We start from the raw sequence: 14,487 nt of genomic DNA, 5'->3' as shown, positions 1-14,487 counted from the left end.
GCCCGCCATTCCCACAGGAAGAGGAGGAGGAGGGCGAAGAGGAGGAGGAGGAAGCGGTGGCGGTCCCCGCGCTGGGCTTGCGAGCGGGAGTCGGCGGCCGCAGGGTGCCGGCAGCCCCGCGGCGAGGCGCGACCCCGCCATGCCGTGCGTGGGAGACTGGCTCAACAGCCCCCTCAGCATCGTGCAGGGCATCTTCGGTGAGGCGCGGCCCGCGTCCCCTCGGCGGCAGCGGGAGCGCCCCGACGGCGCCCGGAACTGGACGGCGCTTTCCCTCGCGGGGTGGTGGCGGGAGAGCGGCGAGGCCGGCTCTATAGCTTATATTTCTGTCGCGTATCTTATATATATTGTATATAGCATATGTTTCTTGTATCTCGTGTATTTCTGGGTTCTGGCGGCAACGCGTGATCTTTGCCGCGCTGCCGGCCGGTGCTAATGTTACCAGTGCCATCAGCCGCGGCTGTTTCCGTGCTGGGCTTGATTTAAACTTAAGGAATGCTGAAATAGAAATCTCCGCAGCCGACACAGCGTGGAAAGCAGCGCTTCGACTCCTGCGCTTTCCTGTTGGGCTGTTGTGGAGCTTCCCCTCGCTTCCAAGAATGGCTCTGTGCTTCTTGGTTGGCCTGAAAGGGTTTGAAAGGGGAAGTCAATGAATTGCAAGGGGAATAAGTTAGTCTAAGATGCACTTACTTCCCTAAGATAGAAGTGAAAGTTGGGTTTTTTTGATATTGTGAGAGAATGCTGGATAAGAGTCTCTTATGTGGTGCTAATAGGCACATAAATATGTTGGTTTTGTAGCCCAAAATGTTCCAAACTCTGATTGGGAGAAGAAGGTAACCGAATACTTCAAGGAGAAATTAAAAGAAAATAATGCTACTAACTGGGTAAGAGTGTTTTATTCTTCTCGAGTTACACTTTTTCTTAAGCGTCATTGTTTTTTACATTTTATTGCGGTGGCTTGCTTTTGGTAAGTTCTGCCTTTCCGTGGTAAGTGCGCAGCCGAATTTCAGGCCCAGGCTTTAGGACGTGGAATTTACACCTCGGCTGCTTTAGCCTGGGTGCACAGCCCGGATGTGAAATCCCAGCTGGAACAGTCCGTCCATCCATCCTCTTGCCTTCAGCACCCTCCGTCCCCCAGGCCATCGCTGCTGGGTGCTGCCACTCTGCAGCACAGTCAGTAGATGGCAGGAGATGACAAATATTGTCATTTTTGGGGAAGTGCGAGTCCTCAGTGTGTGCCACGAGCTTCTTAGTTGCTGGTTATAAACATCTTCTCTCAGGAGTTTTATCATGATGCTTCAAGCTCTTGTGTGGGTTGAATAAATAGCTGCCTGGGCCTAGAGGTTTTAAGGAAAAAATGCTTTTCCTTCTAAAACTGTGCTGTATTGGGCCAGTTCAGGCATGGTTTGTGCTATTTAGCAGAGAAGCTGTGCTTTAGGTTTTAAAAATAAAATGTGCACATTTGAGTTCAAAAGTTGGTACTTTTCTAAAAGGCTGTAGCAGAAATGACATCATGGAACACAGCTAAGGGGATTAGAAACATCCATATCAAATCTGTTCTACTTGTGACTAAAAACAGGTGAAAAATATTTGATTTCTTTCTCTGTCAGTGAAAGTATTCTGTACTTAGTATTTAAATCGTAGCTTAAATCAAAGGATAAATGGCAAAATTGACTAAAATTTACAACGTTAGAAGGAATTGAAATCACATTTTCTTGCTCAAAAAAACCATGGGGCGATATACTTTTGTTAAAATGCAACTTCCTATAGGGCCACTTAGGATTTTTGCTGCATTTTGATGTTGGAGGTGGGCTTTTTCAACAAAGATTTTATCTTCAAATTTAGAAAACTCTATTCGTATTGCAAGTCTCATTCTTTGAAGTTATACCACATGCTTAGGCATTGATTTTTTTCTTTCTATTTTCCCATTGTCACGTAAAACTGTGTGAAAAAGACTTCCCCATTGTGACTTGGAAATTAACATACAGGTTTTCCAGGACCTTTTGTTATAAGAAATTGTGCATGCAAATTGTTCTAGTACTGCTGGTACACAGCACATGGTGGAAGTGCGGTTAAGTAGAAATAAGATAAGTAATAAACTCTGTTTAATCATGCAGCTGCAATAATTCCAAGTTTAAAAGTTGGTTTCAAATGTTGTGCAGTTTTCATACAGTTCCAGTGACCTATAACCACTTCTTTCATAGTCCAGTATTGGGACTGGTGGCTTTGGGACTGGAAGAATTTGAGAACTGTTAAGTGCCTGATAATTGTAACTATTATCTGCAACAGCCATTGCAGAAAGTGTTTGGGATAGATACACTTTGTTACTGCTTAGATTAGGATGGGAGATACACCCAGGAAATAGTAAGTGTGCTATGTATATAGGGGTTTGAGGAGGAGGATCTACTGGATGATCAGAGATTAAGTTTTTGTGCTGGTTTTGGCTTACTTCAGAGCACTGCTCAATATGCACCGGTTGTATAAAACAATCTCTTTATTCACAGGTTCCATCACTGAATGATGTTCCTGTACATTACCTAAAACCCAACAGCTTAGTGAAATTTCGCTGCATGGTTCAAGATATGTTTGATCCTGAGTTCTACATGGGAGTTTATGAAACAGTTGACCCAAACACAAATGCACGTGTAAGTGAAATACTGATTTACTATTTTAGCAAATGTTAGTCATTTTACTCATTCTGGTCCTTGTATTTCTCTAGTTTGTGAGTTAAACCTATGGAGTCTGGACACTGATAGTGACTGTTCAGCTCCAATGGCATCAGTAAAACATCACATGTAACATTTCTGTTGAGGAATAGAAAATGCTAAAATGATGAAAGCTTTGGCAGTATGTCTGTGAGGGACTTTGGACTGCAGTGATTTTGGTGTGATTCATGTTCAGGATGCTGTCAGAAACAGAGTGATTGCATTGCCTTTTCCTTCTTGACAGGTTTTGCATTTTGGTAAATACAGAGATGTGGCAGAATGTGGGGTAAGTTACATAAACTATATGAACTTTGAGATAAAATATTAGATGGAGTGTTGCAGTTTTCCAAATGTGACAGAGCTTCTTTGGTACTTGCCAATGGATTCCTGAAGATACTGCTCTAAATGCAGAATTAATCTTTGGTTTGGAAAGCAGAGTATTCATAACTGCTCAGTGGCATTCTAATTTCAGCAGGCTTCCAGCTGTTTGTGTTGTATTTAAAATTTGTTTTGGTTGAGTGGAGGGGGGAGTGCCCATGACCTTGAAATTGTGTGCTATGGAAAACAATTACTTTTGGTAGTGCAGTGCAATTTGAATCAAAGCGTTATATCGTCACTTTTTCCTGAATTATGTAGTCTTGTATGTTAATTGTAACTTCTGCCTGTGTAACTGAATCTGTGGCACTAGTTTAAAAAAAGAAAACAAAGTGTAATCAGGTTTTTAACAAAATTTCTCTTTGGATTCCAGCCTCAGCAGGAAATTGATCTGAACTCCTCACAAACAGTCACCTCGGAGAGGCAGACTTTCTACTGTGTTCCAGTGCCTGGTGAATCAGCATGGGTGAAAGAAATATCTTTTTTGGCTGAGCTGGTGCTTTGTTATACAATCAGAGGTCACCAACTAATTAATTAGATATAAGGAGATAAGTTTATTTGCAGTTTCCTTTTTTGTTTTTTTCCTTAGAGAATCAGGAGAGGTGGTAGGTGTAGAAAGAGAAAAAAGGAAAAGTGATGGTATGTAATATGCACTGAGAGGATGCAAATGAATTTAGGAGCCTTTGTGTTGATTTAGTAGACATTTTTCCTTGGGAGAGTCTTGAAAATTTCTGTTAATTTCCATTTGCAAATGCTTAGAAAAAGGAAACTTCAGTGGAGCCACTGGCATTTTCTACAGTAGGACTCTGTTACACAGTGAGAGTCTCCTATAAAACAGCTGTAGCTGAGCTTGTTAAGATTATTTGTAAAAAACAAAAAAAAAAAAAACCCCAACCTTAGTGTGGTTGAGGTTTCCCTGCTCAGTCTGTGCTTCCTTAACCTGCAATTCCACGCATACATCAGTGCCAGCCAAGCCCGAGTGAGCCCTTCAACCTCCTACACACCCAGTCGCCACAAGAGGAGCTATGAGGAGGATGAGGACATGGATCTGCATCCCTCCAAACAGAAGGAGCAACATATGGGTAATAGTTGCTATTGATGAATAGTTGTTATGATATCATTCCAGAATTTGTCAAAAATTCATTGCTAAAAATTGAAGTATTTGCAGCTGTTTGAATTTTTAGTGTTGTTGCAGCCTTTGTAATTTGGGGGCTTTGCTGATGTCGGTGATTTGATTTGAAGGAGTGTGGGAGAGCCCACAGTGTTACATGTGTGTTGTGTGACTTGCTGACAATCTACAGAGATTTTTAATATAAACTGTGTTTTATGCATATTCTCACCTTTAAGAACTGGTTTTTTAAACATGAAGTGCAAAAAAATATCACCTTTGCAGTCCTATGGACTCCAGAAAAAAAATCATTCCCCTGGTTTAAACACTGTGTTTTGAAAATCAGATTTCTGGCCGTGTTTGGGTTTCCAAGACACATAGATCTTTGCCAGTACTCTCTCTCACACTTGATTACATAAAATATGCATTTGTGGGACTTCTCATATTAAGAATATGTTCTGTTGAGTATATTGCATGATTAAATATTTTTGTCAGATGCCTTATTAAATTAGTTTAACCCTGTGTTGTTCAGTTCTGCATTTCTGTTTAAAAAGCCTGCAAATGCTGTATTTTTCAGGCAGTGGAGGTAATATCCATGGGTGTGCGGAGCCAAAGAGATTAGAAACAGAAGCTTCTGCAGGTCATCATGTCATTTCTCCCAACTGCTCCCCTCCACTTGACCTAAATTTTCCCTTGCCGGGAGAGAAGGGACCAGCGTGTCTTGTAAAGGTAAGAGAAAGGAGAGGTGATGAGCAGGGCTGTGCTCTCAGCTTGGCAGCCAGAATCAGCCTTGCTGAAGAGATTTGTAGGCACAGAAATTGTCTCCCAGGTCCAGAATTTTGTTTCTAGAGATAATTACATTCTTTCTCTTCACTAACTCAGTGTTTTTCTTCTTGAGTGCTGCATTTGAGTTGCTGAAATCCTCCAGCAGCATTTATTAGAGCTTGCACCTTCTCACCATACTTAGTTTAAAAAAAAGATTGTGGTATTAGATGCTTGAGGATGTAGCTGGTATTGAGCCCTGCTTTTAGGATTTTGCTTTTAGGATATCTCCTCTAATTGACAAATGGCTGTGAAAAACCAATAAACTATATGTTTGTATATTGAATTTGAAGTAGTCCTTGATTTACTACTATGCTATATAACTATAAAACTTTAACACAAAATTCCTCTGCTGTTGCTGTGCTGTTCTCTCTTATTCAGCAAATCTTGATGAATCAGAGTAGAATACAGTTGTTCACACTTGTGTGGCAAAGAATGCCAATAGAAAAAGTGTGGAATCATAGAAACTCCCTTTTCCAGTGTAAGCTTGCTGACACTGAGGGCTGGGGAAGACCTCTTCACTCAGACTGTTCTCAGTCCACAGCTGAGTCTCCTGAGTTTCCTTTGTGTTTTTCTGCTGTCCTGCATCTAGCCCATCTGCCTCTGCATTTTATTTTCTGTTGGGGGCAGGTCTATGAGAGCTGGGAGAGCTTCAAAGTCAATGATGTGCTGGAGGTGTTTGGTGTTCTGTCTGTGGACCCAGTGCTGAGCATAGTGAGCAGTGAAGAGAGGTAAGGCTGCCCTGAAATGCAGGTTTTTATGCAATGAGCAGGCTGCCCTTAATGCAGACAAGGAAATGTGTAAATACATGGTAATTATGCTTAAGAAGTGAATTTTGTTGCTTAAAAATAGCTTGATGAGCAAAGTGTTATCTCCAGCATCCTGTAAACTGAAGTCCAACGTGCTCTGGTTCATCCATATTCTTGGATACCCAGTGCATCTTTTTTTAGGTTGTTGTACAGTCTGTAAAGCAGAAAATGCTTCTGTAGCTAAATGTTTTGTACTCTTTCATGCCTACTAAAGTTTCAGGGAATGAGGGAATAGTGAACAAAGCATTCAGAGAAGCTTTAAAATTATAAAATGTCCTTTTGAACCAATTTCTAAGTCCATGAAAGTTGTTACCAGAAATGTAAACATTTCTGAATAATATTAAAAAGTTTGCATGTCTGCATGGAGAGTGATAGAGACCAAAATGAGTAAAAAATGGTTTGATTTTTCATTAATTAAGATATTTTATCATGTTGTACCACTGATAGAAACTTCCTGTTTCACCTCCTGTTCTGCAATTCCTTGCCTGACAAAATACAAATGAGAAGTCAATTTTCAAAATAAAACTCTTGACCAAAATCTAACATAAATACTGCTGTTATCTTGAGCCACTGCACTCTGAATCATTTCTGTTGGTGAGTTTGTTTATCTGTCTGGCACGTACAATATCCAGAGTGCAATATGAATCCTTTAGAGTGCCAACTTCTTAAAAACTAACTCAGCCTGGTCAGCTGCTTTTTGTTATCATCTGTGTGACAGCTAATCCCAGACTGGCAGCTCAGTTGCTCTGTCACAGGTGCTTGTGGGTTTTTTCCTGTGTCATTCTGTAACAAGAAGACAAAATGGTGGCATTTAGCAACATTTTGAATGCAAACAAAAGAAATCTCTTTTAATGGAAATAGTGGATAGTGTGTGGGTGAACTGCTGAACTGGATTTGAAGTTATAAAGCCTGGCAGCTTTTACAACCAGTACAAGAAGATGAAATTGGTGCTAAACTTTACTATCATCTGATAGAGTTGCTTTAGGGACTTTACTTTCTGAAAATGAAAAATGAAAACCACCTGGAAGAAATTTTGTAAGACATCTTCAGGGCATGCAAAGCTTGTGTATCTGAACTCTTAAATTAAGAGGTAATACCTCCAGGTTCCAGCAGACATACATTAGGGTTTATTTATTCATAGATTTTTACTCAGCCGGTTATAGAGCAGTGATGTGACTGTCTAGAAGATCTTGTCAGGCTCCAGAATCTGGTGGGATATGTGCATACAGAGACAAATGGAATAAATCATGACCTTATTTTTTTAAAAGCTGTTTTTTAGACTTCATTCAGTACAGGCTGGACAGAACAGTATGTAACATTTTACTTGAAGCTACAGCCTATTAAATGGTGCAGCAAATAATAAATGTGGTTTGGTTTTGAGAGTTTGGTTTTATGGTTTTTTGTTGGGTTTTTTTTTTTCAGCAAAGTATGACTTAATTATTTTCTGAAAATAGAATCCAGATATTTTGGGTCAAGCCTGCTTTGGTGTTGATATGTCCTTATATAATTGTGATTCAGTATTTATGGTGTTTATAAAGATCCTAAAGAAGGTAGTTTGAATGTGGGAGGAGTCACCAGGAGCTGGGTGTGGATGTTGTTTGATCGTCTCTTCTTGGCCTGGTTCCAGCTGCTCTGGGTCAGAGGGAGAGAAATTCCTGTGGAATGTTTCTAAGTCCAGCTGTGCTGTGCCCTCTCCCTAGGGACAGCTCAACCCTTGATCCTATGGAGTGCATGGACACGGCAGAGGAGCAGAGGGTGCACAGCCCTCCAGCCTCCTTAGTGCCCAGGATCCATGTGATTTTGGCACAGAAGTTGCAACACATTAACCCCTTGCTGCCTGCCTGCCTTAACGAAGAGGAGAGTAAAACCTGTGAGTGTCTGAACTCTGGGCACTTTCCATGACATCTGAACAAATACTGCTTTGCTCACAGGCAAATGCCTCAACAGCAGGGTTCAAATTTAAATCTTGTTAAATGGAAGAACCATGCAATGCTGCACAGGATGCAAGTGTTTGTGTTTATGTGATGTTTGCTTTTTTATTTGGCTGAAATAAATGTGATTTATCTGGAACTTGGTTTTGCATTCACCATGCCCGTGGATTTTACCAAGCTGTTCAGCTGTAAGATTTGATTTGTTTTCAAATGGAGTTGTGAATTGCTGGAAAATTAGATTTCCAATTTAGTGTGATACTGGAAGTAAGAAACATACTGATAATATACAGACTCATAATACTGTGCACAAAGTAAGGCAATTCTGCTTTTAAGCAATTGTGCTATTCCTTGTTTGACTCGTTCTTTTCATTGAATTATTGCTTGCAGACCTCTGATATTTATGACTTTCTTCCTTGAGTGCCTTGTATTGCTTGTTCTGAGCTATATGTAGGAGGTTTTTTCTGCCTTTAATATAAAATGGATCAGCTATGGATTTTAGAAATTTGGCTCTAAACTTTATAGCCTGCTGCAAATGCATTATACAATATCTAATTTTTTGAAAAAAGCATTTTCAAGGAAATGTTGAGTGATTCAGTTTATCCAAAGCCAGCTGGAGAAACTGAATGTTTGTTTATTTTTCCTAGACTCCTTTGGAATAAACATTTTTTTTCATCAAACTGTGATGAAAAGTCAGATTTTTATAGAGGGAAGAAGGTGAGAAACAGAACATTTTCTGACATTTGTCTTCTGCTCTTTTGCCAGTTGTTTCTAATTTCATGTCTGAGCTGTCACCAGTGAGAGCAGAGTTGCTGGGGTTCCTCACCCATGCCCTCCTGGGAGACAGTTTGGCTGCTGAATACCTGATATTGCATCTCATCTCTACAGTGTAAGTATTTAGATGTGTGCTAAGAAGTTACGTATTTATCATTTAAAAGAAATCTCCTTCTGCAGGGTTCTTTACCAGTCTGCAAATAAATGGCAGAAATAGCTTAAATAATACTTGGTTCAGTAGTACTTTCTCCAGCTGGGGTTGCCCTCTCACAATACACACAGAGGCAGATTTCACTGTCTGAAATAACAGTAAAATTTGATAAAAGACCAGCTTTATGGCAGTGTATCTTTTCAGTACTGCTTTGAGAGCTGACAAAATCTCCAAGACACTTTTAAACAGAGGTATGAAAACATCTGCCTGCCTCTGGCTTCTTCTAATGAGTTGGACATGCCACTGACTTCCCAATGACATAATTTCCTGACTGCAGCAATTATTGCTTAGGTACTGAAAGGTACATTCTGGGAATTTTTTTAATTATATGTAAACATGTTTAAGGGTAAGTTCAAGTGACCTGTTTAGGGATAGAAATTGACTCTTATGTTGATTTAAACTGTCTCTGGGTGAAAGAGCAGCATCGTTTGACTCATTAAAATCTCAGGTGTGAAACTTCAGTGTAGTTGTCAGTCCCAAATTTAGTGTTAGCCATTTTAGTCTTCAAAATCAAAATGAGTTCTGTTTTCATTCTTTTTAGTGGGACTGTGAATGTTCCAACACTTAGACTAGAATGTATTTTCTTTCTTAGCTGGTATCACAGAAAGGTTGAGAGTTGTCAAGAATGGGGAGAAGATACACAGTGAGAAGAGGGAGAGGAAAGCTGAGGGCAGGTAAAGGAGATGAACAAGTGGGGTAAGCAGGGAAATTGAGATTGGACACGAGGAAGGAAAAGAATGAAGTGTGTTCACTGAGTAACAGCAGAGTACAAGGAGAGCAGAATGTCTGAAAGGCCACTGCAGGATCCCAAGTGCTGTAAATTAGTGCTTTTGTGTGGTGCGGCAAAGCCTTGAGGAGCAGGTTCAGCCTGGCTCGGCTCCTTGGGCACTGCAGAAGGAAGGAAGAGGAGTTGGCTGATTTTGGTGTGTTAGTTGTGAAATCCTGCTGGCTGTCAGAGACACCACACAATGCTCAAGCTGAATGACACCTGTATTCAGTGTTAGCCAGCTGTTTGCCTAACCTGTGTCATTTTTGGTGCAGTTATGCCAGACGGGATGTGCTTCCTCTGGGAAAATTCACTGTCAACCTGAGCGGGTGTCCCCGGAACAGCGCCTTCACAGAGCACCTGTACCGCCTCATCCAGCAGCTGGTGCCAGCAGTAAGCATTGCCCTGGGCAGGGCTCTGGGGGGACGTGTTCTCATTGATTCAGCCAGGCAAACAGTACTTTAGGTCAGGGCAGGCTGATTAAATGCTGTCCTGCTACCCATTTAGAGAGCAGACAGCGACAGAGATGTGGTTGGCCTGTGTGTTGTAGTCTCTGTACCTCATCATCTAGGATGAATATGGAATGAAATCCTCTCCTCAGAGGTATTGAACTAACAGCTGCTGCCTGCTTTATTTTGTCTTTTGGATTGATGTGTTTAGACATTTGGGTCATTTAATTATGCTATCATTATGGTTTATTCCCAAATTTGTGCGTAGTGCTCTGCAGAAAATTCATGGTAATTCATTTTGGGGTCACACTAACAGTACTGCTGCAATAAATAATTTGTTATTGAGCTCATCCTAGATGTACAAGAGAGGTGGTAGGAGTTCTTAACAGCAATGTTTTCCTTTGGGAAATTTTTAAGCATACGGCATTTGGATATTTGAGATAAAGCATTGAGCTGACAAATTTTGTTTTACTGTGCAGGTTCCCAGCCCAGCTCTAGCTGAAGGAAGCAGCATTCCCTAGGGAAGCTGGAGGACAGGAGAGGTGCTGATGGTTTGTTGTCTCATTGCAGTCCTACCACCTCCGGATGAGCATCGAGAGCATGAACCACTCGCGCTTCATCCCTCACAAGGACTACACGGCCAATCGCCTGGTCAGTGGGCTGCTGCAGCTGGCCAGCAACACCTCCCTGGTCATAGATGAGACCCAGCTCGAGCAAGGACAGCTGGACACAGCAGGTACACAGGTTTTGCTGTTTAAAATATTTGGGAGGTTAAAAGCTGATGTGTTTTAAGATAATTGTGATAATTGTGATCTGTCCTGGTGATAAGGGTCTATTGCAAAACTGTTTGTGGTTTCTACATCCTATTTCATGGCTTTAATGCAGCTTCCTGCAGCCTTCTCAGCCAACTTAAGATAAATTGGAGAATTCTTTATTACTAAAATAACTCTGATTCATTAGAGTGGCCTTTCAGTTTCCTGTGATAGTGCATGAAGTGGGCAAAACATATGCTGATGCAATATGCTCTATACTTTTACTGTATATCTGGAAAGCACCCTGAGAACACAGCTAAAAACTGGAGAAGATTGCTATTACCGTGTTTAAAAGAGTGGGGATTCTCTCTTACAAGCTGGTGTAGCACTGTGTAGCATGCTTTCAGCGGGGCTTTAGAAATTAATTTAATTATAACTCACATAAAAGAGGTGAGGTGCATATTAACAACTGGAGCATGCACAGTACAGGTGTCTGTGGTGACTCCTGGGGCTGTCCTGTGCAAGGCCAGGAGGTGGACACCAATGGTCCTGGTGGGTCCCTTCCAACTCAGGAGATTCTGTGAAAGAACAACAGGAAATAACTGCAAGTAACTTTATTTTAAAATAAAAATGCTGTCTTGAGAAAGCTGCTTTAGTTTTTTTAATTACTGCTCTTAAAAGCTGGTAATTGAAATTATTCAATTGCTTTTGAGTTTTCAGTAATTTTTTATTATTCAGCTTTAGTAAAGCTACAGAATTATACTAAAAAAAATAGTAAAACTAGTAACAAGCTTTGCACTGTTTCAAAAAAAAAGTCAAAATATGATAAATTCCCATTTAGAGAGAACTCTTGCTAGTTTAGTTGCTTTACAGGTTTTCTAAAATGTTTGTCTGTAATGTCTAAAAAACCTCAGCATTTAGTGAAAAATAATACTTTAGGTATTAAAAGTTGCAGATAAAAAGGCTTGGTAATTTTATTTCATTTTTGCTGGTTTGATATTGTTCTCTACTGAATTTAGAGCAAAGAAGTAAAAATTTTTAATTTCTTACAGCAACATTGGGAACAAAATTTAATCCTAGAGAAAAGAGTGTCTTCAGATGTAGTAATTGGTTTGGAACTCTTGGAATTAACAGCTTAGAAATTTCAAATGGAAAAATGTCCCAGAAGTCAACCCCTAGTATCAAATATGCCTTTATTTTGCTAACTTTGCCTTTATTTACAATATACTGAATTATTACTAATTATTTAAAGGCAAAACCATAACAGTAGTTTTGTGATTTGATGCAGTAACTGCTGAAGAGAAATTGAATTTGTCAGGTACGTGTTGGTATTTCAAAAAGAAAATTCCAAGGGTCAACCAGTTAATTTGTCAATTTTAGCATTTTATATTTTAAATAACTTAATTCCAGGTAAGGCAAGTGAGTACTATAAAAAAATTTGGCAAAATTAAATTGATAGGGTTTTTTTCTACTTTTGAGGAGAGATTTCTGTTTTAGTTTTTCTCTGTAAATAGATAGCTGGCTTTGTAGGGCCAATGAAAACATGAGCTATAAACACATGTACTAAGCCAGACAAAGTTTAGGCCTGAAATCAAGAATCCTTAATTTTGATTCACATTAAGAAGTGGTTGTCTCTATCTGGAAGACACCTCAAACACAAGAAGGAACAGGATGTTTGCAAGAATCCTTCTGGCTGCTTAAAGACAGTTGGGAGACAAAAATCAGGGCTGACTTTTGTTTAGGTGCAGTGGTCAGGGAATTTGTTCTTGCTCTTGCAGGTGTCCATAATGTGACAGCACTGGGTAACCTGATCACTTGGCAGAAGGTGGATTATGACTTCAATTACCACCGGATGGAATTCCCATGCAACATTAATGTTCTGATCACTTCCGAGGGCCGCTCCCTCCTGCCGGTATGGGCAGGGCTTCCTGGCTCTGCTGGGGAACTGCAGCTGGCAGCTGCTGCTCAGAGCAGGCCCTGCCAGGGACAAGTGGGGACAGGAAACGTGTCTTGTGACCAGGGAGGGTGTGACACTGGCAGGAGCTGCTGCCTTCTCCCTCATGGCTGCAGCCAGGCCAGAAAACCTCTTCATGGGAAAACATGGAGATGGAGCTTCCCTCCTCCTTTCTGAACAGGGATGGTGAGGTGGTGAAGGTCCCAGGGATGGCTAAAGCTGCAGAGAAGTGCCATTCTCAAAGCCTCCCTCTGGCATGGCAGGTTCTGAGGTGCTGCCCACAGATGTGGCATTGCCCCTGCAGTAGCCTGAGCTTGCAAAGGTCTGCTCTCTGACATTCCAGCTTTGTCTGCTGAGCCTTTGCTCTCCTGCTTGAATCAGGAGCTGTTCAAAATGGGAGCCATGGAATGTTTAAAGAATTGTCTTATCTTCATTCTGGGAAATAGTGACTTCTGCTGGTTCTGAGAGTAGATTAGTCTTGGAACAGAAAACTGTGGGATGTGGAAAAAGATGAAATGTAATTTTCTCTTTCAGTCAGATTGCCAAGTCCACTTACAACCACAGATTATTCCCCCAAACATGGAAGAGTACATGAGCAGCCTCCTCACTGCAGTGCTGCCCTCTGTGCTGAACAAATTCCGAATTTACCTGAGTTTATTGAGGCTCCTGGACTACAGCATATCTGATGAGGTGACCAAGGTATGGCACTTCACTAATAAGTTTTCAACTGTGTATTTGGATAGAAAGCACCTTAGTAAGACAGTTACTGTACTTTCCCTGTCAGTGATTCTCTGTTAAGTTTTATAAAAACCAAACAGAAGCATTTTCACATGGGAATGTTCTTTCAATGATTTGTAAAGCATATACTGAATTTATTACAGATAAGGAACAGTGCATGTAGCCTGATTTCTAACACTCAGTTTGCAAGCTTAGTCCTTCTCAAAGACGAGAAGTAAGCTGGTTTTGCTCAGGCTCACTTCTGGACAGCAGTGAATTGAAATGTTCTCCAGTAGTCTAAAGGTAGTTGCAGTGTTTAGCTCCTCAAAAGCCCATCTTGGAGTGGAGATCTGTTCCTCTCCGTAATTCCACGCTGTGTTGTTCCAGGCAGTAGAAGAAGACTTTGTGGAAATGCGCAAGAATGACCCCGAGAGCATCACGGCCGATGACCTGCACAAAATGCTGCTCGTGGCCAGGTGGGTGTGGTGCCCTTGTCACCACTCCAGGCTTCCCTGCAAGCTGCAAATGGAGCCAGGGCTTGGTCTGCAGCTGAATTGAGTTGTGCCAGACTAGCCAGATATAGGCAGAGGCGATTCTGTTCCTCTTAGTCAAAGTATTTCATCCCTACTTTCATCCCATGCTTTCTAATTCCTGGGATCCTGAAAGCCAGCTGGGTTTGAGCTGTACTGGTTTAGCAGCAGCTGCAGGAGCTATTCCTGACTGGCTCTTTGTGCTCCCCCAGGTTCCTGTCGCTCAGTGCGGGGCAGACGACGCTGTCGAGGGAGAGGTGGCTGAGAGCAAAGCAACTCGAGGCTCTGCGGAAGGCCAGGCTGCAGCAGCAGCAATGTGTCAATGGCAATGAGCTTTAACACCTGCTGGATGTCACCCTGAAAATTTCTCTAATCCTAGGTGGAAACCATACTAAGATTGGAATATTGTTTATACCAGTTTTTGTAGATAATTTATACCAAAAAGTTATGGATATTTACCCTTGCAGTCTGAACACACTTAACTCTGTTCAGCCACCTAAACATATTTTATGGAATTTTTTTGGACCCTGTTTTGTAATTGAAAATTGGTAACATTGAGCAAATTGTTTGATATTAAACTTTAATACTGA

At 41.1% G+C, this 14,487-nt stretch overlaps 1 protein-coding gene across 1 annotated transcript; it reads left to right on the top strand.

Annotated features, from left to right (window-relative positions):
* Positions 1 to 28: 28 nt before the first annotated feature.
* MCMBP (minichromosome maintenance complex binding protein) lies at positions 29 to 14,487 on the top strand. Its single transcript, XM_082286508.1, has 16 exons — positions 29 to 197; positions 796 to 881; positions 2,502 to 2,642; positions 2,947 to 2,988; positions 3,451 to 3,552; positions 4,030 to 4,159; positions 4,763 to 4,914; positions 5,638 to 5,738; positions 7,517 to 7,686; positions 8,510 to 8,633; positions 9,771 to 9,888; positions 10,515 to 10,680; positions 12,475 to 12,608; positions 13,185 to 13,349; positions 13,755 to 13,843; positions 14,110 to 14,487. The coding sequence occupies exons 1-16, from the start codon at positions 140 to 142 to the stop codon at positions 14,234 to 14,236; spliced, it is 1,905 nt and encodes a 634-aa protein (XP_082142634.1). The 5' UTR covers positions 29 to 139; the 3' UTR covers positions 14,237 to 14,487.

The sequence above is a fragment of the Coloeus monedula genome (genome assembly GCF_965178545.1).
Source record: "Coloeus monedula genome assembly, chromosome: 8".
Lineage (NCBI taxonomy): Eukaryota > Metazoa > Chordata > Aves > Passeriformes > Corvidae > Coloeus > Coloeus monedula.
This window is presented reverse-complemented; position numbering and strand designations above follow the sequence as displayed.